Below are 18251 nucleotides of genomic sequence, written 5' to 3'. Positions count from 1 at the left end.
TGGAGAGCTTATAAACTTCTGATATCTCGAGTTTCTACGACTCCAAGGCGCTGTTTCGAGGCTTCATCAAACATGTCTTCTCTGGCGGTGTTACCACAGCACGTGCTTTTCTAAGGATCTCACCGAAGGCCCAGCTCCATAAATCTCGTCATTCTGCAGCAAAATACGACAGTTCATCGGACTCGCTCTCTTTTCTCCCACCGCATATCCAACAAGGGAAGAATGTTCCGGAAACACAAGGAAGCAAACAGAAAGAAAGAAACCAGAAGAAATAGAAGAAGCAGCATAAGGAAATATCTCCCACAACCACTCATTCACTCATTCAGTTAGGTAATTCATCTACAACGCCAATCTCAGCCACACCCGAGCCAATCTCGCAGATCATGCAACGCCAAATCTTGCACATCTGCAAACTAGCACAAATCGAAAAACCTAAGCGCCAACGTCTGTCTCTAGCCGTAGTGCAAATAAGGCGCAATATATCTACCACAACACTACATGATTTAGCATATGCAGCCCAACGCGGATAAAAAAGGGGTGAGCAGAAGATAGATCGCCAACTATGCCGTGGTAGGTAGGTCAGTAAAAGCACCATCGACAAAACACCAAATTAACCACCATACTGAATATTGAAATTACGGTACTTCGTAGACTAGATCGTCCGCACAAAACGGTCTTTCTGCATCTCCCACGCTTTATATCCGATACCGATGCATCGCTAAAAAGAAAAGTAGCCGAACAACTCCCACAAAAGCTTCCACAATACTAAACCCCCATGCTCCTCCTCCACACCCCGGCCTGTCTAGGTAAAAAGCAGGTTTTGATATGGGACCCTTGCACAGCCTCTCAACAAAAAAAAATCTTCGTCACTTACCGACTCTTTTTCTCTTTGCTCTGCTAAGCTCTTAGTCTTAGTATACCCGATATTGTTCCTGCTTGGTCCCCTGTCAGATGCTGCATGGTGTCGATCCACCGCCTGATTCGGTTTCTTTCTTCCCGGGCCCTGGTTCATCTCTTATCGGCATCTGGCGAATCTGAAATCAACCTTATCATTCCTTCAGGGGCGCTGCCAGTCTAAGAATCTACAGGTACATATATTGTGCAATTATCACCAGGTTGTCGAGTCACAGCTTCACACGTTGGGAGTTGTTTCGTGAGGATGAAATAATTCAAGTCGTTGCACATAAGTGGCCTGAAACCAAGGCTCTCTAACTATCCCAAACATATCAACCATCGTCTTCTTCCCCCAGACAAGGCCGCATAGCCCGTCTTTTTTATCAAGCATTCATCTTTTGCACTGCCCCTTTCCCCGTCCCAGTATGAAGACATGGGGAGAAACCCCCGCATCCCCATACCAGAACCATGTTTCTCGCTCAACGAGGTCCATCTCCAACAGGGACATCATCCATATATAAGAAAGAACAAAGACGACCAAAACAGAAACCCCCCACCAAGGGCCCATTACTCAACACTGCCTCTTCTGCTTCGGTTGCCCGCTACATCATATGCCAAGAAAAAATAACGGCACAACAAGAAACCTTCATTCCATGTGTCCCAGTACAAACGCACTATAAGAAAAAAAAAACATACCAGAAAGTAAAAGAAAAAAAATAAGAGGCACTTTACAGTGTCGCGCTCGGTCTAAGCATCTGCAATCGAAGCATCTCGAGAGCAATAACGTTGGAAAAAACCGAACAAGAAAAGAAAACGGTAAGCTCTGTCGCTATTGTGTCGTAATCGGTATCGTGACCTAGGAAAATAGTCCGCTGTGTTCTGTCGAGAGCATCGGATAGGGTATAATTGCATCGTGCATATGTATAAAGAGAAGAAAAACAAATCCAATTTTAAACTTCGATGACCCAAACCTAGAGAGAAAGAATGTTAGACCAATTACACTGACCAAATCGCAGCATGCCAAAAGGGGAAATGGGTGTGTAATCCTCAAGGCAGCAGCAAACTCTAGGCTCCAAAGGTCAAGCTTACCTCCATCTTGCCAACATCCAGCCTCTGTCTCTTTGCAAGGCTCTTTGCGCTCTGGATGGCCACATCCAAGTCGTCTTGGTCGCCCATCGTAATCATGTCGTCTGGCACATCTTCGTCCTTCATCTTGATCTTGAACCGCTTTCGCAGCCCAAACTTGTCCCGAATACGATCCACAAAGTCCGAAAATTCGATCGATGTACCAATCATGATGTACCTCACGTCGTCTGCGTGAACCTTGACCCGAATCTTGCGAATGTCGGGCCGTCGCGAAGCCGCACGGGATGGTCGAGATACGGATCCAGGGCCACGTCGCACATTAGATACCATCTCGAACTCGCCCTCGTCAAAGGAGCCGTAGTCATAATCCGACCCTTCGTCGTCATCGTCGTATCGTCGGGATCGAGATTGCTTGCTTCCCCGCGAGCTTTCACCATACCCATCGTATGATTCATCGCCGTATGGGGACTCTTCTTCAATAACACGCTGTCTCCGAGAGGGTTCTCTTGTAGAGAAGCCTCTAGCAGGCGCAGCCGATACCGAGCGCGAGTGTTTCGGGGCGCGGTCTTGTGGAGATGGAGCCTTCTCATATCTCCTACTACTCTCTTGTGTCTGGATGCTAAGCTTCGCGGGGTTCGCCCTCCCTCCAGAGTTGCGTACAGAAGCACCTCGAGATGGGAGGCGGTCGTTCTCCGGTGGAGGTGTGGGAGGAAAGTTATTGCGGTTAGTCGGTGGTTCGGACTGCTGTCTTCGGGATTGGATGCCTGGCTTGACCAGGTTTGTCGCCGCAAAAGACAAGTTTTCGGTCGGTCGGTCGTCTTTGGCTTCTGTTTTGGCCTAAGGAGAGACAGATAAGCAAACGAAGTGCATGCTGGGAGACTTGAAGTACTCACATTTTTGATCTCGGAACCGGCAAACCCGGTGAATGCATTGGATCGGTCTGAGGCTGCAACTAATCTGGCCTTGCCAAGGTAGTCCTTGGTCTTCAGGTTGCGAACCTTGGCTTCGTTGGGTCGGTAGACGACACCCACAGGAATAGAAAACACGGTATAGCCCTGTTGTTACTGTAAGTCAAGTGTTTCTCTCTCCACAGACATGTTGGATAATGCTGACCTCAGCCTCCTCCCGAATAGCTTCGTCAATGACGTTGTGGTCTTCGACGACCTTTTCCTTGACGGCATACGCCAAATCTTGCATACCGGCCTCCTTCTGCTGTAGGTAGATGTAGCATAATCCTCGGTTGAATAAGACCTCGCACGAGTATAGCTTGAAGAGAAGACCCAGCTGGGCATAGTCGATCACGCTGTTACCTCGCAGATACAGCAGGGTATCGTTGAAGTTGGCCAAGGCCTCTTCGAAGTCGCCAAGCAAGAAATTTGAGACGCCCTGCTGAAAGTAGGCAACAGCTAGGTACTGATCCAGTCGGATGGCTCGTTGGTAACACTCGACCTAGGGATAGCACAAACGCATGGGTTAGCAGGACAGGTGGAAGCGTTGTTGAGAAGAAAGGTGTTGCCTACTGCTTTCTCATGCTCACCCAGAGTGGCATGGATGACACCCATGTTGAAGAGAATCTTGCTCGTGTCGGCGATCTTGTCGAACTCTCCAAGGGCATCGTCGAATTCATTGTTGTCATAACGACCTAGGGCCGCGACCCAGGTCTCAATCTCCTAGAAGCCCACGATATCAGCATTCGCCACGCCATCATCGACAACGGCTACCTCTCTTACCTGTTTCAACGACATCGTGTCTTTCTATGTGAGAGCACACTGATGGTGGCAGAGTGGCTGGCTGAACACCGGCGTATAGACGAATATATATCCAATGCCCACAAAGGAATTGGCGCCTTAGAAAGCCGGGGCTTAAGTGAGACAAGGGACAGCACGGCCTATCGGGCTTCGGCACTTGGAGGGGGTAGAGACCAGCTTTAATTGCAGCGTGCTATCTTGTCAGATCAGAGTCCAATGTCTTTTTGGGTTCCGGGATGTTCAGTTCCCCCGCCCTTGGCTGGTATTGGCTCAAGAGATTTGTGCGAGGCGGGTGTACCTTGGCGAGGTGTGGCGCGAGCCGAGGGAGATCCCGTGATAATCCTCGAAGCTATCGACTCCCAGAATCGACAGTCGGATCGATTTTCTCAGGCCACCAAGACGCCCTGTTTTCGTCTCTTCGCTTAAACGTCAATAAGCCTATTATTGTCTCTACAAGTCGGAGACAACTTGGGTTGCAATTAGAAAACCCCGAAATCGAGCGAGCGTATACGAGTCGCTACTCCGTGCTCTGTGCGTCGACAGAAGGGGAGCAACAAATTCGTGGGGTATGTGTACAACAAGCGGTGCTGATCTGTAAGATGTCACCCGATTATTTTGGCGCTCCCTGCGTGTATCTTCTCTGTGTTGCAGTGTGAAGAATCCGGCCGGCCGAATGATTGAAATTTTTTATTTTTAGATGTCCTGACCCCGGGAGCAATGAGTGAATTAAGTCGAGCTGACGATGAAATGCAGAAAAAAAGATTGTAGTGTTCCCAAAGGTGGACGACGGGTTTTGCGGCGCTATCGACAAGCCAAGGTGACGGGCCAAGTAGCGTGCATTTGGGCTGGGAAGTTGAACAGAAAAGAGTGAGTGACGAGTGGAGAGAGGACGAGGGGCAATGGGCGTGGCGTGCAGTAGTAAAATGGAAAATTGGGACTCGGAGCTTAGCATGGGATGGTGGAACTGGGAACTGACCTGCCGTTCTCTGGGGGGGTGCCACGGTTTTGGACATGGGCTGGTGAAGCTTCACCTTTGTTCCAAATCTCACGAGGGGGTCAGTGAGCGGCCAAACGCCGTGCCAGGGGGCAATTCGGGAAGGGGGTACGCAAGCCAGCCTGAACGGAGTGTACGGAGTAGAGTGTAAAGCTGTGCCCCAGCCTCGGCATTGGCCTTGACTTGGCCTTTGAAGACGTGTACAAGTGCAGTGAAAATGTGACATGAGAGGTCGATGGTTGTCGTGGAACCAGGGGTGGCGGGTCTACCTCCCTGTGTCGCAGGTCGATACCAGGTCTACCGGTGGCTTGCACCATCGTGTGCCAGTCGATTTTTCGTCTGTTTTCCTGCTACTGATGGCTCCGTATTAGAGACGCTTCGCCTAATAGAGTAGCCCATCGTGTTTGGCTGGTTATTTGGTCTCGTTTGGGCGCACAGGTAACTGTATCTGTATGTGAGGTTATTGCTTGCTTGCAGCGGACCAAGCGACAAGGCTTACCATTTCCAGCACCTCGATCATCCCAACCCTGCCCAAAGCAGACTACCTGCTCGTACAAGTCGGAGCAGAGTTACCGGCAGAGTAGCGTCGTGTGTCCAGCAATCTGCTTACAAGGTACAACCTCAGCTCTTGGCGACGATGGATCAGGTAGGTCGCGAGCCCGTGTGTGTGTGTCGATACGGCAAGAGAGTCGAATCATGCCCATCCGCATAGCCTGTTTGGCTGTGGTGATTCGTTTCTTTGTTTGATGTCGTAGTTTTGCTAGTGCTGGATCCCTTGGTTGGATGAAGTTGGTTCAATCCTTCCAGCCACGTGCGCTCCAAACGTGGAATGCGTACATGCACTCTCAAAGGGAAAGCGCAAGCCAACCTGAGTTGCCAGACGATCTTATCAATCAGCCTTATTTCTTATCCAGATAAGATGCAATACGTATCATGTCAACTTCCATCTTGCTCATCAACATTACTTCTTTCTATCTACGCATCCAACTCTCATGCATCTTCTTCTCATGCCCGTTGAAATTCGTCTCGACATCCAGCACGACACACCCGTAGAAGTAGCTGATGTGATGCTTCATATTTCGGCGCTCTTGCTGTCCACGGTCCCTCCTCCGCGCAGTCGATCGATGGGCCGCATATGCAACTGCAGAGAGCTAGCACTCAGCACACAGGGTCCAATTTCCCAAGGTTAACAAGCTGTGCTATTCTGGGACACACGGCGTTGCAGTTCCCGAATCGATGTGCCTGGCGGCTCCGCTAATTGGCTCTCGGGGATCAGAGCTCGCGGCCAACGACGGCGCGTACCTTTTTGCTGACCCTTGCCGTCTGCCAGCCCTTGTTCAGCCACCTCCAGAGAGGAGTGAAAAGATGCTTGACGGGCTGCCAGCCACGCAACGCACTGGTCTCCCTTCCTGGCCAACGTGAGAGGAACAAGATGTCACGGCCCGCGAGTCGCTGCCAGGCCAGGCCCGGCTCTTTGGGCAGCGAGAGCCAGCGGCGTGGGTGAAAGTGACTAGAGACAGAGCTACTAAGCGCCCTGAATACTGTTGGCTTGTGCTCATCTGCAGGCTAGCTTATTAGCTCCCTCAATCCAATCTACTCATCACCCAATGCCGCGATGAGATTGGACAAGATGGTTACTTCGCGCTCGAATTTCTCCGTTCGACGCAGATGATGGTGTCATGACTGATGGGTTCTTATTCATCTCCCAGGCTATTTATAACTACCAGTTGCATATATCCCACGCATCCGACGGCGAGATGATAGAATCATCAACTTTCACCGCCGGATCACCGCGAGCACATGAGTGGGTAGCGGACCTGGTGCCTCATTCTGGGTAGAAAAGCTGGGGTTCCCTTGACATTCCATGCTTTCATCACCACTAATGCCATGCATCACGGCCACTTGGCGTCGTCCTGTCGGTCATCCTGCGATGCAGCGGGCGGCAACAGTTGGCCGAGCGAAATGCGAGATAACCTCGTTAGACCCCCCTCACATACCTACACTATTGGCCTACACCTGGCGTTGCTTCGCGTCATCCTTGGACAAAGTTCTCTTGAGCTATGCTATTTCTATGCCCACGAGCACTAATACTCTGCTCGCTCTCCTGATGTGAAAGCCGATGCTTCATGCCAGCTAGCGAAATCCATCACAGCATTTTCCCACACTCTTGGTCCGTGAAATCGTTCTTATTAGCTCTGTACGCGCCGAAGATGCTGCAACTAGGCCACGGACCTAATAGGTCTTTCAGCACAGCAGGCTAAAACACTGATATCACTATTCCTCGCCCGCTGTCCAATGTGACGATGAGAGCTTTGCGAGAGCGGCCTCAGGATCGGGCCAACAGCCTTGCAGCACTTGCAACAGGGTGGTGCAATAGAAGGGGGGTGGATTTAAGGCGGACAAGACGTGGAATATTCGAAAAGAGATTCCCAGCCAGTGGTGCCACCGTCAAAGCTTTATCATCCGATCATCTGCTGAGGACAAGACACGGGGTGGTCATTGTCACAATCTTGGCGTTTATGTTTATCACATCCAGCTACCCCAAGAGTTGCCGTATCTAGCTGTCAACCCCGCGTGCCGGGACATGACCTCATTGCCTTTGATAGCCGTTTCACAACAAGCTGATAAAGCGCCTTGACACTTCTCGACGCACGCACATTCGTATCGCCCGAGGTCTGGAGAATACTTGGCTGTAAGTAATCGGTCAGCCTTGCGCTTTGGCCCTTGGCATTCTACTGTACGCCCAGCATGAGATGTCATGCGTACAGATACCTCGTACACTTACAAGACGCCGCGGGAGACACCACGCATGAACTGAAGCTGTTTCAGTGAGATTGAACTTGAGGACCGTGCTTCGGCATTCCCGCCTTGGGGTTGACGATGTCGATCCCCCCCGTGGTTTCCGCCGTTACAGGTTAGCAATACGCTGTTTCTGAATCCCTGCTCAGCATGAAACTGCCAAATGAGCTCTTGCGATAACGCCCCGCTATCGTAGGGAAGATAGCTCGGGTAGTTTCAACTCTCAGGTGCCGGCTTATACAACCTCCTAGTGTTATGGATTGATGAGATTTGTAGGAGATTTGTGAGATAAGCTTAAAAGAACAAAGGAAGACGAAGCAGAGGGGAGATGGCTTAGAGAGCTTGGCAGCAGAAAAAAGTCGCTTTGCTCATTCATTCATTTTACTTGTTTATCCAAAATAGGTTGGCTGGGTTGTTGTATCGTGTTACAGCATTCCCTTCTTGACCTCATCCTCTCTCTCTTCCCACAACGTCTTGCCCGTGCAGGAGCAGACAGTCTTGTCATTATCCCACATACCCGCGCTTCGCGCAATGACGCCGACTACAGTGTTGTCGTCGTTCTTGAGCGGTTGCGTCTCATCTTGTCTGGTGAGAACCATGGCATGGCCAATGACTTCCCAGATCTGAAAGGCGTGGTCCACAAACGCAGATCCGCGGCCGTCCTTGGATACCTCAATGATCCCAAGAGATCCCTTGGGCTCCTCCTTTTCGCCCCCAGACCAGATTGGGCCAGTAGATTCCGCGCCGTCCTTGAGATCTCCAAACTCACGAATGGTTGCCCGATAGGTGCCGGGAGCAACGCCCCTTATTGTGAGATCGATCAATGTCCGGTCAGGGCTAACTTGCACCATTCTAGCGAGGCCTCTGACTTCCCGGCTGGTATCATCCTCGTCGTGTGCCGCTTGGTCAGCGAATGTCTCCAGGATGCTCACAGCGGCGCCTGAATAAACAATGTCCGTGTTAGCCACCTGTTTCTTAGGCCAATCGATTGGCATTGACGAAACATGAAAGGTACACGCCCCGTGGGAAAAGGGGCCACTATCATGGCAAATCAAGGAAGCATAGGCTCAGCAGTCAAGATTTTTGAAACGTACTGTTGGAAGCGCCGGATCCGCGAAGGATGGCGTCTCTCCCCGTAGCTTGGATGGCCTCAACGATGGCCGATGGTGCGACTGCGGCATGGCCCGATGCGTTAGCAGATGCGTAGAGATGATGCCGTGAAGTGGCATGCTCATGATGCCATGCTCACCAGATCCCTCGACTGATACCAGCTGGTCCTTGAGGTTTCCCTCGACCTTGGTGATGCCATCGAGTTTGTAGAGAGAGTCTGAAACGGACTTGACGCAGCCGTCGCAGGATAGCGGGACGGCGAAGAGGGTCTGTTTGCCCAGTGTTTCATCAGCCTCTCAAACGCTCCGTGGACTGTGCACGTTTCTTTTTTTCTTTGTTTCGAAAAGAACAGAAAGAAAAAGAACAAAACTCTTGCTAGAGTCAAGGCAGAAGCCATACCTGGAAGCTGTGCTTGACAGCCATGTTGCCTGGTTGGTTGATGAAGCTGTCAGTCAAGACGCGGGGCAGTTGTAAACCAGCTTGAGTCAAAGCTAGAGTGAAGCTCGCCAAAGTGGCAATACGTACCGGGTGTCGGAGCGCTACTAGTAGGGCTGGCAGAATGAGAAGCTCGGTATCGGTACGCTGAATAGCCAGCAAAGAGGCCAAATGAAGCTGCCAGAATCTTGGAAGACGCAGCGTTCCTAAGCGCCATTTATTTCAAGGTGAATGTCCGAGTATTTGCACTCCAGTGCTTTGAAATCCACTGTAGTGATGCCATAACGCCGGGATTACACGGTCCCGTCCGGAGGGTGGAGCCGCAAGCAGAGCTTCTGGATGGGAAATTTTGGCTTATCCAACGACGATAACGGGAAGGAGGTCATGTGACTTGTGACCGATAAGATGAGTCAGCAATTGGATATGCAAACTTTCGAGGGTCGAGGTTCGTGATACTGCCCGCTTTGTAGGTTGGTGAAGCGTCCACTCACGGTGACATTCTCACCGGTGCTTATCGCCTCGAGGCCTAGGTTCTTGCACAGACTTGGTCCTTCAATTACTGCAAGATACACAAGATGTCGCAGACCGTCGGCCTGGTAAGCCTTTCCAGCTTCTACAGCCAGCCGGCCAAATATCTGGAGTTCTTCTTCTAACAATTGTTCCAATAGACAAGGCTCGCCTACTCTCGAGTATGGCACCAGGTTTCCGCCTCAACCCCTCACCCGACTCTCTCTACCCAACCCAACGTCACTCCTCCTTCTCTCGGCCGTCTGGCGTCCCGAATTGCCGTCCTGCTCATGGGCAAGCACAAGCCCACCTTTGACCCTTCAACCGACTGCGGCGACTACGTTGTGGTGACGAATTGCGCCGCCCTACACACCACCGGCAACAAGAAATGGCGCAAAAACTACTACAGACACAACACACGGCCGGGTAGCCTCAGGACTGTGACAATGGACGTGCTCATGGAGAAGCATGGTGGTAGCGAGGTGTTAAGAAAGGCTGTTAGCGGCATGCTGCCCAAGAACAGGCTGCGGGACAAGAGATTGGCGAGACTCAAGGCTTTTGAGGGCGAAGCACATCCGTACAAGCAGAATGTGATACGGTTTGGAGGAAAGGCTGTGGGGTCGGAGGGGTGGGATAAGATGGTGGAGGCGATACGGAACACGGATAAGGATAGGTTATGAGGATGAGGTGGGAGAAGGGGGAAATGATGATGATTATGACGATAATCTTGTAAAGATTGGTGTTGTTACTTGTATTATATGTTTTGTGTGTTTGACGACTCTGGGATGAGGGATGTGGGATGAAGGTCTCATAGAAAAATAGAGGGTTGAGCTTGAGGGAGAAAATTGTAAAGTACATATACAAAACAAACACATATCACACAGCAGATTTGAAATACGATGCAGCTACAAAATGATACTTGTCAAATGTAATCCAATTCAAAACAAAACGCTATAACCAAGCCATCTGCGCACTTTGTCGCAACAGCCGTTCATGACTATCATGATAATCCAGCCATCTAATGTCCTTGATCCAACATTGACACAACCCAAGGCGCCAACATTTACCTATTTAAACATGTAATTGATATCTCTTTTTTTTTTTCCGATTTTTTTGTTGAAATTGTTTTACAAGTGTGAGTCACGGCTGGGAGCAGCGCCGCGGGCAACCTCGCATTTGATGAGGCCGTTGGGGTTTGACTGGGGGACGTAGACCTCGGCATCCTTGCCGGTGTTCTTGATGCCCTTGTGCCAGCTCAAATCTGTATGGTTTTGTTAGCAATTGCGATTTTTCGTATATATATTATATCAATGAGAGACTTACCAAGCTCGAAAAAGTGCTTGTTGGGCAGCGAGTAGGTGACTAGCTCCGTCTCAGGTACGGCTCCCAGAATCTGCTCGCACATCTTGTACATGGTGTTCTGCACACTGGCGCTCTCATCCTCGGCGAATCTCGTTAGAGTAATCTCACGAGCTTGCTCCCACGCCGGATTGAACTTGGGGACTGCCTCCCGCACGGCGGCAACATCTGCAAAGGTCTTCCACTTCCAGGTGGCATCAACATCAGTGGACAAGATACGATCCCAGGTCTCGCCCAGAGTGGTGTACTCGTCCCGCACGAAGCCGTGGAATGCCGAGCCAGTGCTCTTGAGCACGGTCAGGCCCTCGATGCCGCTGTTGATGACGATGCCGCCCTTGCGAGTGATGCGAGCCTCGACATTGCGCGTCTCCTGGCCGTCGCGCAGGAAACTATGAGGATGCGGCTTCCCACGAACCTCCATGCGTGTCCAGCGGTGCGTGACGACTTTGACGTTTGCGGCGTGGATGTGGCTGTAGGTGTCGATGAAGTGGGAGCCGAGGATGGCGGCGAAGAGCTCCGGGGGGTTGACGGGGTTCAGCTTGGCGGTGATGAAGATTGTGTTCTTGATGGAGTCGGTGGCGACGACGACGCTGTTGTCGCCCTTTGTGTAGGAGACGTCGATGTCGCCCTCGAGGAGGCAGCTGACGGTCATTTCGGTGACGGTGTGGATGCCGGTGGCGGCGTCGCGGTCGGTCTTGAGCACGCGGACGTTGTCCTTGCCGTAGCGGGCGGCGGAGACGTGAGCGGTGGCCATGATGATGAGATGAATTGAGTTGTTTTGTTTGTGTGAAGTTAAAGCTGGTGATTTACTCGGGAGGAGAGAGTTCAATGGAGGGAGAGAGAACTGGTGGCGGAGTTGTCACGGAGATGAAAGCGGCGAACAAATCAACCAAGATGTCAACGATCACAACACTCAGCAATGAAGCTAGAGAAAAGATGGATGCAAGTTTATTCTACAGGAGCGTGGCCCGAATATATATAGCACATGCCCGTTGGTTACATGTGCAATCCGGAGGGCAGCATGAGATGATTCCATATCCACTTTCCTATCTGACACGCGCAAGATAGCTATCGGACATCGCCTCACATTGACTTTGGACAATAAGCAAACAAGTCCCGATCGACCATGCATAGCACCGGCTCGACTTTCCCGCAAGCGGCATCAGCGGCAAAAAGGGCAAGCCTTCGGGCCATGGCGCGTTGCAGCACGAGCTGATGAGCGGAAAAGACAATTGCAAAGTCTCCAATGTATGGCTGGTGGGGTTGCGACACAAAGAGTCCGGAGCCCGCCGAATCCCAGACGCGGAGCCCCGGAGGCCCCAGGCAGCTGGATCCTGATAGAAAGCTTGGGTCGGGATCCGGGATTTTTGGTGCTGAGGAGATGGGCCGATGATTTATGGAGGTACTTTGATGTTAGTGGTATAGATGGTGGGAAGGGGATGTATTTTGGGGTTTCGTGAGATGACCTGATGGAAGCATAATTTGATGCTGAATCGGATGAGGGTATTGGGGTTGTATGTAGATATGGATGGTTATCTGAGATGCTGGGGGAATCTCAATCAAGATAAGCAAGGACTAATGTGAATTAGTCGTAGTGAGTTGCGAGCTTGTTAGTCTTTGGTCAGTTTGCCTCTCTTATGATTTCATCAGATGGGCCTTGGACCAAGTGGGAAACCGTGGACATTGGGGTTGTTGTTACGGTGCAGATCGCTGTAGACAGACCCATCAGCCACAGCTTGATGCCATCATGCGATCGGGCTATTGTGCCCCGACGTTTGGTCATTGACGTTACCACGGACGGGTTCTAGTTTAGGTTGCATTGATACAGGCCTGGAAGAATTAGCACTGATATTATCTGTAGATTGGAGATCATTTGTCCTCTTTTCTATACCCTTTCATGGCATTTTAAAGAGTCCGAGTTCAAATATCGCCGACAATAGGGTAGATGTCGCGCAGTAGAAATAGACAGGTACTTGCTCTTTGCTGGTGAAATGGCCTACAGCGCATGTACTGCTGTGCCACAGCTCTGCTGCTACAGTACCGTACAGCCACCATGCATGGATGCTTTCAGCCCGGCCTTTCTGAAATCCTGACGGCTGGTAACGCTTCATTTCAGTCCATCCTCTGCGTCGGTGCTTGATTTGCTGTGTCGCGGGCTCAGCCTCGTCCCCTCGCATGTCTTGACCAGCTTCACAGCCGCGCCCGTCGAATCTGCGCAATTCGCTGTGCTCAGATTTTCGCTCGGCCTTGTGCCTTGTCTTTAGCTTGTCCTTCCGCCGCGCCAAGTTTCCACCGCTCAGATCTGCGATCTACCCAGCGTTCCATTCTGTCACAGGTCCGCCAATAAGCACAGCTGCCCGTTCGGTTTCATGTGCTTCAAGCCGGACGAGTTGACAATCCGAATCTCTCTTCTCCACGACACTACCTGGACACAGCGCGAACGAGACGAATCCCCCGAACCAGAGTCGCTAACACTCCTGGCCGCATAAACATACGAATGCTGAGGGCATAGTTCCTCCCCCCCCTCGGTGGGCGTTGCCGTCGCCATGCTGGCCAGCTCCTCGTCCAGCCAGAAGGGGTTTGCCACGTCCGGCCGGCCCTCGCAGAGCCTCGAGCGGTCCGACGTGCAGACCATCGGCCGGACCAGCATCGATCGCGAGGGCACTGGGCTGCAGATTCCCAATGGCGGGGCTTCCAGGAACCTATCGGCTTCGGCCGCCTCGTATGCTCCGCGAGCCAGCAGTCTCAATCCTGGCGCCGGCCCCGGCAGCTTCAGCTCCGAGTTGCGCAGCCAGATGATACCCATCCGCTCAGGCAGCCGGACCGACGCAGGGCCTGTATACCCAAACAGCTTCGTGGACAAGGTCGAGGATGGCGAGATTGCCGAGCAGAATCTCTCGGCGTTGCGGGACAAGCTCAGCAGAGAAATGAAGATCAAGGAGGGCAGCGAAAACATGCTGGAGGCACTCAACCTCAAGAAGCCCAAGCAGACAAAGGAGCAGCGCCAGAGAGTCGAGGCCGAGCTGACCGCCAGCCATTCGCGCATCAAGGTGCTGAAGCAGCAGATCTCGGATGCCCAGGCCACCAGAGCGGCTCCGCCCAGCACGCCTCCCAGGACCAGAGCCCAGCAAGATGTTGCTCTCCATCGCTCACCGCATAGCATCCGATCGGGCCCCGGCTCAGATGTCGAAGAATCGACTGAGAATCCAACATTTACCCTGGCCGAGCTCCTCCAAGCGCTGGAAGTTGGGGGTATGACTCCCGACTACTATGTGACTCGGGCGAATCTTCTGGTCGACCTGTTCAAGAGATACCCCACCCTTAAATACGATCTGGTGTGGTCAGTCTTTGGCCTCCGCATGCAGATGATGCTCCTCAGCGAAAGCAGGGAGGTTGTCGCGGCTGGCTATCGCGCGACGAGATATGCGATTTCGGATCGAAACTCTCTTAAGAAGATTAGGAGCTTGAATACCGACTTTTTAGTTATACGGTAGTCTTTCCGGGATATGAGGTATTCGGTAGAAATCAAGCTAACGCGCTTTCAGATCATTGAACAACTATCGAAAAGCAGATGTCGAAAGAGAGCAGGCTCTCAAGTTTGTCCGAGCATTTCTTGACGTTAAGGACGGAGTGAAAGAGATCTCGCGCGCCGTTGTACGGACCATTGTGGCCGTAGCCGAGTACGGTGATGATCGGTCTGGATCAGCCCAGCCCACTGAACAAAATACAGATCGCCTACGGCCAATCTGCATCGAAACCCTAGCGGAGATTATGGTGCGAGATCCTCGTCTGATCCTGGCGTCAGGTGGTCTTGGTCCGCTCTCTGAGGCTCTCTCTGAGGGAACTTACAAGGCCCCCGAGAGTCTGACGGCTGCCTTTCTCTATCTCTTGGACACACCACATAGACGAAAATACATCCAACCGGGATATGGCCTGGATGTGGTCTTTAACGCCTTTACCAGTCAGCTTGCTGGCAGCGAAGTCGTGCTGAAGCAGAACTGCAAAGCCATCTCCGTTGCTATGCGATCATGGTCTGGCCTTATGACACTCTGCATGTACGACTTTCGGTCTATTCGATCTCTTATTATGAGTGTATCTCTCCCCAACCCTGCCGTCCGAGAAACGATTTTGGACTTACTCTTTTCACTCCTTCGCATTAAACCCCCTGCCTGGGCCGTGTCCTTTTTGGCAGGACGCAGGCTGACAACCTATGGAAGGGTGAATAGCCTGCACTTGAAAGCTGAGAGTAAAGATAGAGGGTATCTAGAAGAGGATATGGGAGAGCAAAACTTTGTGGACCACTACACAGCGCTCATCTTGGCGGTTCTCATCAGATCCGGACTCATTCAGACTCTGCTACATGTTGCGCGCTCCGAGAACGACACCATGCTCAAGCGCAAGACGACACTGTTGATCGGCGAGGCGCTGAAGCTGGCGGCAAGACTGCTTCCTCCCTCGTGGAGCGCGGAGATACAACTCTTGCCGGAACTCTTTTCCGCGGCGGCCAAGTTTGGTGACCACCAGTCCTACATTGCGTCGGGCATTGTATACCAGATGAGTAGCATCAACCGCACGTTATACCGGAGTGCGCCAGCCGACTCTTTGGCTGGCATGCTACCATCGAGTGATAGCATGAATGATCTGGCCCTCCTTGATGACCAACGCAAGGCGGGTTCTACTGTGGCATTTGATGATGCTACATTCCGACAGCTTCTCATTGACACTGGCGTACTCAACAGCTCCAACTATTCCAAATGGAACTGGGAGAATATCATCAAGGTTATTGACGGTCCTCTGCAAGTCGGCAAGAGACTCGAAGAGGCCATTAAGGCTTCCAAGTTTATGAAGAGAATCATGAGCTTTTACAGGCCGTTCAAGTACAAGTTTGCCGACGTCCGAAATACACGAAACGCACAAAAGTATGTCAGGGCTGGATGTGCTCTGGTACACTCCCTGTTACAATCACCAGAGGGAGTCAGATTCTTGGCAGATAGCAAGCTGCTGAGGCAGATTGCGGAATGTCTGGCTCAGTGCGATCCGGTAAGTTTCATCTAAATAAGATCACTTCAAAGTTTCTATGCTGACGTTCGAGTGGTAGACCAGTGGATTAACCGCACAGTATCCCATGTTTTCTAAGGACAGGCTAACGGATACCCTCTGCGCTGGTTACTTCCCGATGCTCGGAGTGCTTACTGGCGATCCAAAGGGGTTGGCTATGCTGGAGAGATGGCGCATGTTTAACATGATGTATCATATTTATGAGCTGACCACGCGCCCTGATCTTGTCAAGCTCCTCCTTTCTAGTTTTGACTACAGCCTCCAGGGCCACCACCGCATCTTGCTTTCCAAGGCGCTGACAGCGGGTACGAAGGAGATCCGAATACACGCTACAAATACGCTTCGGAAATGCACTCTTCGGAGGGTGCCGTCCATTGACGGCCGGGGCGAAATGAGTGACTCGAAGTGGGCCATTCAACTATTAGTCACCCAACTATACGATCCGGAGATTGAGGTGTGCTCTACTGCGGTCAAGATATTGGAAAAGGCCTGCAACAGAAAGGCCTATTTGGCGTATATCGTCGAGTGTCGCCCGGCCCTGGATCATCTTGGCGAAATTGGAGCGCCTCTCTTGCTACGATTCCTATCCACATCCATCGGTTATCATTATCTAGATGGACTTGATTATATCAGCAACGAAATGGACGATTGGTTTTTGGGAAGAAACGATTCGTATGTCGGCCTTATCGAGGCTAGTTTGGCCAAGGCATTCTTGACGGATACGGATGAACAGCATCATCGCCTGAGCGTGTTTGAGGAACATGAGGCGGAAACCGATTATCACGATAGCCATATACCACCCCACTTCTATAGGGAGCTGACGAGAACCCAAGAGGGTTGCAGGCTGCTCAGTGACAAGGGCCATTTTGAGGAGTTTGCCAACACCATTCGAGAACATGGCATGCAATCCGAAGACCCTGAATTGATTACCAAAGTGAAGGGCTGCCTTTGGGCTGTGGGCAACGTGGGATCTATGGAGCTTGGTGCACCATTCCTGGAGTCTACCGATATGGTTGAGCAGATTATCAAGATTGCAACACAACACGAGGTGATGAGTCTCCGTGGAACCGCCTTTTTCGTTCTCGGTCTTATTTCTCGATCGACACATGGTCTAGAAATTCTGTCAGAACACGGGTGGGATGCAAACACTACGCTCATGGGCAATTCTCTTGGCTTTTGCATTCCGTCCAACCTGTCGACGCTGTTTTCACTATCACCGTGGCATCACGAGACGGCCGCTTCTATTGCATTACCAGAGTCACAGTGCACTATAAAGGAGCAGCCTCCGCCCAGACCCGCTCGGCCACCGCTGGAGTTGTCGGAAATGCCACCCCTTCTTAACGACAGTGCCATCAGCGAGCGCATACTTGAGCTTATAGTAGACCTTGGAAACACTGTTCTATACCGGAAAGCAGTCACCGAACTGCAAAAGATTAAAGCTCGCAAGCCGATGGCTTTCCGCAGCGCAGAATTCTTCAAGACGGTCATGGGGCTGATGGAGTGGAATCACTACCGACTCGGCGTCCGTAGAATGGTGATTGACCTGTTTGAGAAGGCTGTCATGCGGCAAATCGTGTTCGAGGAAGAGGAGAGCGATAGTAGCGAGGAGGATGAGAGCAGTCCGGTGGAGGTGGATGACAGTGTCAGCTCTGGAGACGGAGACGACAGGGATGATAGGACGGAGAGGCAGAGGAGCATAAGCGAGCCTGCTGAGCCGCCATTGGATTTGCTGCCGGCACCCTTGAGGGTACGACGGTGAGGAGAAAGATTGGGGGCTGTCAACAATTAAACAAGTTGGGGGGCTGTCAACAATTTATAACGAGATGTGCCCCAGGATGGGCCGATTGGAGGGGGGGATATGCTTAAATGATGATGATGAGGAAGCGGGTTTTGGGTTTCAACGATTTGGAATGTCGGTGCGTATCGGATGAAGGGGGGCTTCATACGTTGGGTTGATTTATGGCCGGCGTGATGTTTTATTTGCTACGCATAGCAAAACGCATTTACTCTTTTTGCCCTCAGATATATGCACACATTTACACAAACACAACACGTTCACACACACACACATATATATCTGTTTTTGAAGCGGCGAGAGAGTTGCAGCTTTTTTCTTCTGGCGCGAAAAAGGGAAGGGGGTTCATTTTCATTCTGGCGCTGGGGGGGGGGGGGGGGGGGGGGAAGGGGTGTATCTGTGTGGGTAGGTTTTTTGGGGGTGGAGGACCAGGGGGGTTTTTTATTATATTTGAATTTTGTTTTTT

The 18251-nt window shown here is 51.6% G+C and overlaps 7 protein-coding genes across 7 annotated transcripts; 2 read left to right on the top strand and 5 right to left on the bottom strand.

The window, feature by feature from the left end:
- Positions 1-1729: 1729 nt before the first annotated feature.
- Positions 1730-4027, bottom strand: V8C40DRAFT_35179 (uncharacterized protein). The gene is made up of 6 exons (XM_083222879.1): positions 3711-4027; positions 3501-3650; positions 3094-3429; positions 2874-3035; positions 1984-2817; positions 1730-1865 (listed from the first exon to the last, which is right to left on the bottom strand). The coding sequence occupies exons 1-6, from the start codon at positions 3723-3725 to the stop codon at positions 1845-1847; spliced, it is 1518 nt and encodes a 505-aa protein (XP_083072083.1). The 5' UTR covers positions 3726-4027; the 3' UTR covers positions 1730-1844.
- Positions 4028-4078: 51 nt separating this feature from the next.
- V8C40DRAFT_35561 (uncharacterized protein) lies at positions 4079-5359 on the bottom strand. The gene is made up of 2 exons (XM_083222881.1): positions 5222-5359; positions 4079-5164 (listed from the first exon to the last, which is right to left on the bottom strand). Exon 2 carries the CDS (start codon positions 4946-4948, stop codon positions 4331-4333), a length of 618 nt encoding a protein of 205 aa, XP_083072082.1. The 5' UTR covers positions 4949-5164; positions 5222-5359; the 3' UTR covers positions 4079-4330.
- Positions 5360-5985: 626 nt separating this feature from the next.
- V8C40DRAFT_35176 (uncharacterized protein) lies at positions 5986-6424 on the bottom strand. The gene has a single exon (XM_083222878.1). The coding sequence runs from the start codon at positions 6279-6281 to the stop codon at positions 6060-6062; it is 222 nt and encodes a 73-aa protein (XP_083072081.1). The 5' UTR covers positions 6282-6424; the 3' UTR covers positions 5986-6059.
- Positions 6425-7850: 1426 nt separating this feature from the next.
- Positions 7851-9376, bottom strand: V8C40DRAFT_247974 (copper chaperone CCS1). The gene is made up of 4 exons (XM_083216443.1): positions 9031-9376; positions 8771-8900; positions 8616-8693; positions 7851-8461 (listed from the first exon to the last, which is right to left on the bottom strand). The coding sequence occupies exons 1-4, from the start codon at positions 9052-9054 to the stop codon at positions 7947-7949; spliced, it is 747 nt and encodes a 248-aa protein (XP_083072080.1). The 5' UTR covers positions 9055-9376; the 3' UTR covers positions 7851-7946.
- Positions 9377-9528: 152 nt separating this feature from the next.
- Positions 9529-10476, top strand: V8C40DRAFT_247973 (mitochondrial 54S ribosomal protein uL13m). Its single transcript, XM_083216442.1, has 2 exons — positions 9529-9662; positions 9735-10476. Exons 1-2 carry the CDS (start codon positions 9642-9644, stop codon positions 10251-10253), a joined length of 540 nt encoding a protein of 179 aa, XP_083072079.1. The 5' UTR covers positions 9529-9641; the 3' UTR covers positions 10254-10476.
- On the bottom strand, positions 10116-11868 carry V8C40DRAFT_247969 (urate oxidase). The gene is made up of 2 exons (XM_083216441.1): positions 10897-11868; positions 10116-10834 (listed from the first exon to the last, which is right to left on the bottom strand). Exons 1-2 carry the CDS (start codon positions 11684-11686, stop codon positions 10701-10703), a joined length of 924 nt encoding a protein of 307 aa, XP_083072078.1. The 5' UTR covers positions 11687-11868; the 3' UTR covers positions 10116-10700.
- Positions 11869-13478: 1610 nt separating this feature from the next.
- On the top strand, positions 13479-17849 carry V8C40DRAFT_280104 (Rapamycin-insensitive companion of mTOR, N-term-domain-containing protein; the record flags this gene model as incomplete). Its single annotated transcript, XM_083221344.1, has 3 exons — positions 13479-14422; positions 14478-15972; positions 16031-17849. 3 exons carry the CDS (start codon positions 13479-13481, stop codon positions 17747-17749), a joined length of 4158 nt encoding a protein of 1385 aa, XP_083072077.1. The 3' UTR covers positions 17750-17849.
- Positions 17850-18251: the final 402 nt, after the last annotated feature.

The sequence above is a fragment of the Trichoderma camerunense genome, assembly GCF_050948025.1.
Source record: "Trichoderma camerunense strain CBS 138272 chromosome Unknown V8C40scaffold_11, whole genome shotgun sequence".
NCBI lineage: Eukaryota > Fungi > Ascomycota > Sordariomycetes > Hypocreales > Hypocreaceae > Trichoderma > Trichoderma camerunense.
This window is presented reverse-complemented; position numbering and strand designations above follow the sequence as displayed.

Coding starts and splice junctions, on each gene's coding strand:
- V8C40DRAFT_35179 (XM_083222879.1), bottom strand. Junction 3,036..3,093: donor CTATTCGGGAGGAGGCTGAG/GTCAGCATTATC, acceptor CAGTAACAACAG/GGCTATACCGTGTTTTCTAT. Junction 2,818..2,873: donor CCGGTTCCGAGATCAAAAAT/GTGAGTACTTCA, acceptor GTCTCTCCTTAG/GCCAAAACAGAAGCCAAAGA.
- V8C40DRAFT_247973 (XM_083216442.1), top strand. CDS start 9,642: ATGTCGCAGACCGTCGGCCTG. Junction 9,663..9,734: donor TGTCGCAGACCGTCGGCCTG/GTAAGCCTTTCC, acceptor TTGTTCCAATAG/ACAAGGCTCGCCTACTCTCG.
- V8C40DRAFT_247969 (XM_083216441.1), bottom strand. CDS start 11,686: ATGGCCACCGCTCACGTCTCCGCCGCCCGCTACGGCAAGGACAACGTC. Junction 10,835..10,896: donor CAAGCACTTTTTCGAGCTTG/GTAAGTCTCTCA, acceptor AAAACCATACAG/ATTTGAGCTGGCACAAGGGC.
- V8C40DRAFT_35561 (XM_083222881.1), bottom strand. CDS start 4,948: ATGTCACATTTTCACTGCACTTGTACACGTCTTCAAAGGCCAAGTCAA.
- V8C40DRAFT_35176 (XM_083222878.1), bottom strand. CDS start 6,281: ATGAGCACAAGCCAACAGTATTCAGGGCGCTTAGTAGCTCTGTCTCTA.
- V8C40DRAFT_247974 (XM_083216443.1), bottom strand. CDS start 9,054: ATGGCTGTCAAGCACAGCTTCCAG. Junction 8,901..9,030: donor CTGTCAAGCACAGCTTCCAG/GTATGGCTTCTG, acceptor CTGGGCAAACAG/ACCCTCTTCGCCGTCCCGCT. Junction 8,462..8,615: donor CGGATCCGGCGCTTCCAACA/GTACGTTTCAAA, acceptor TTGTTTATTCAG/GCGCCGCTGTGAGCATCCTG.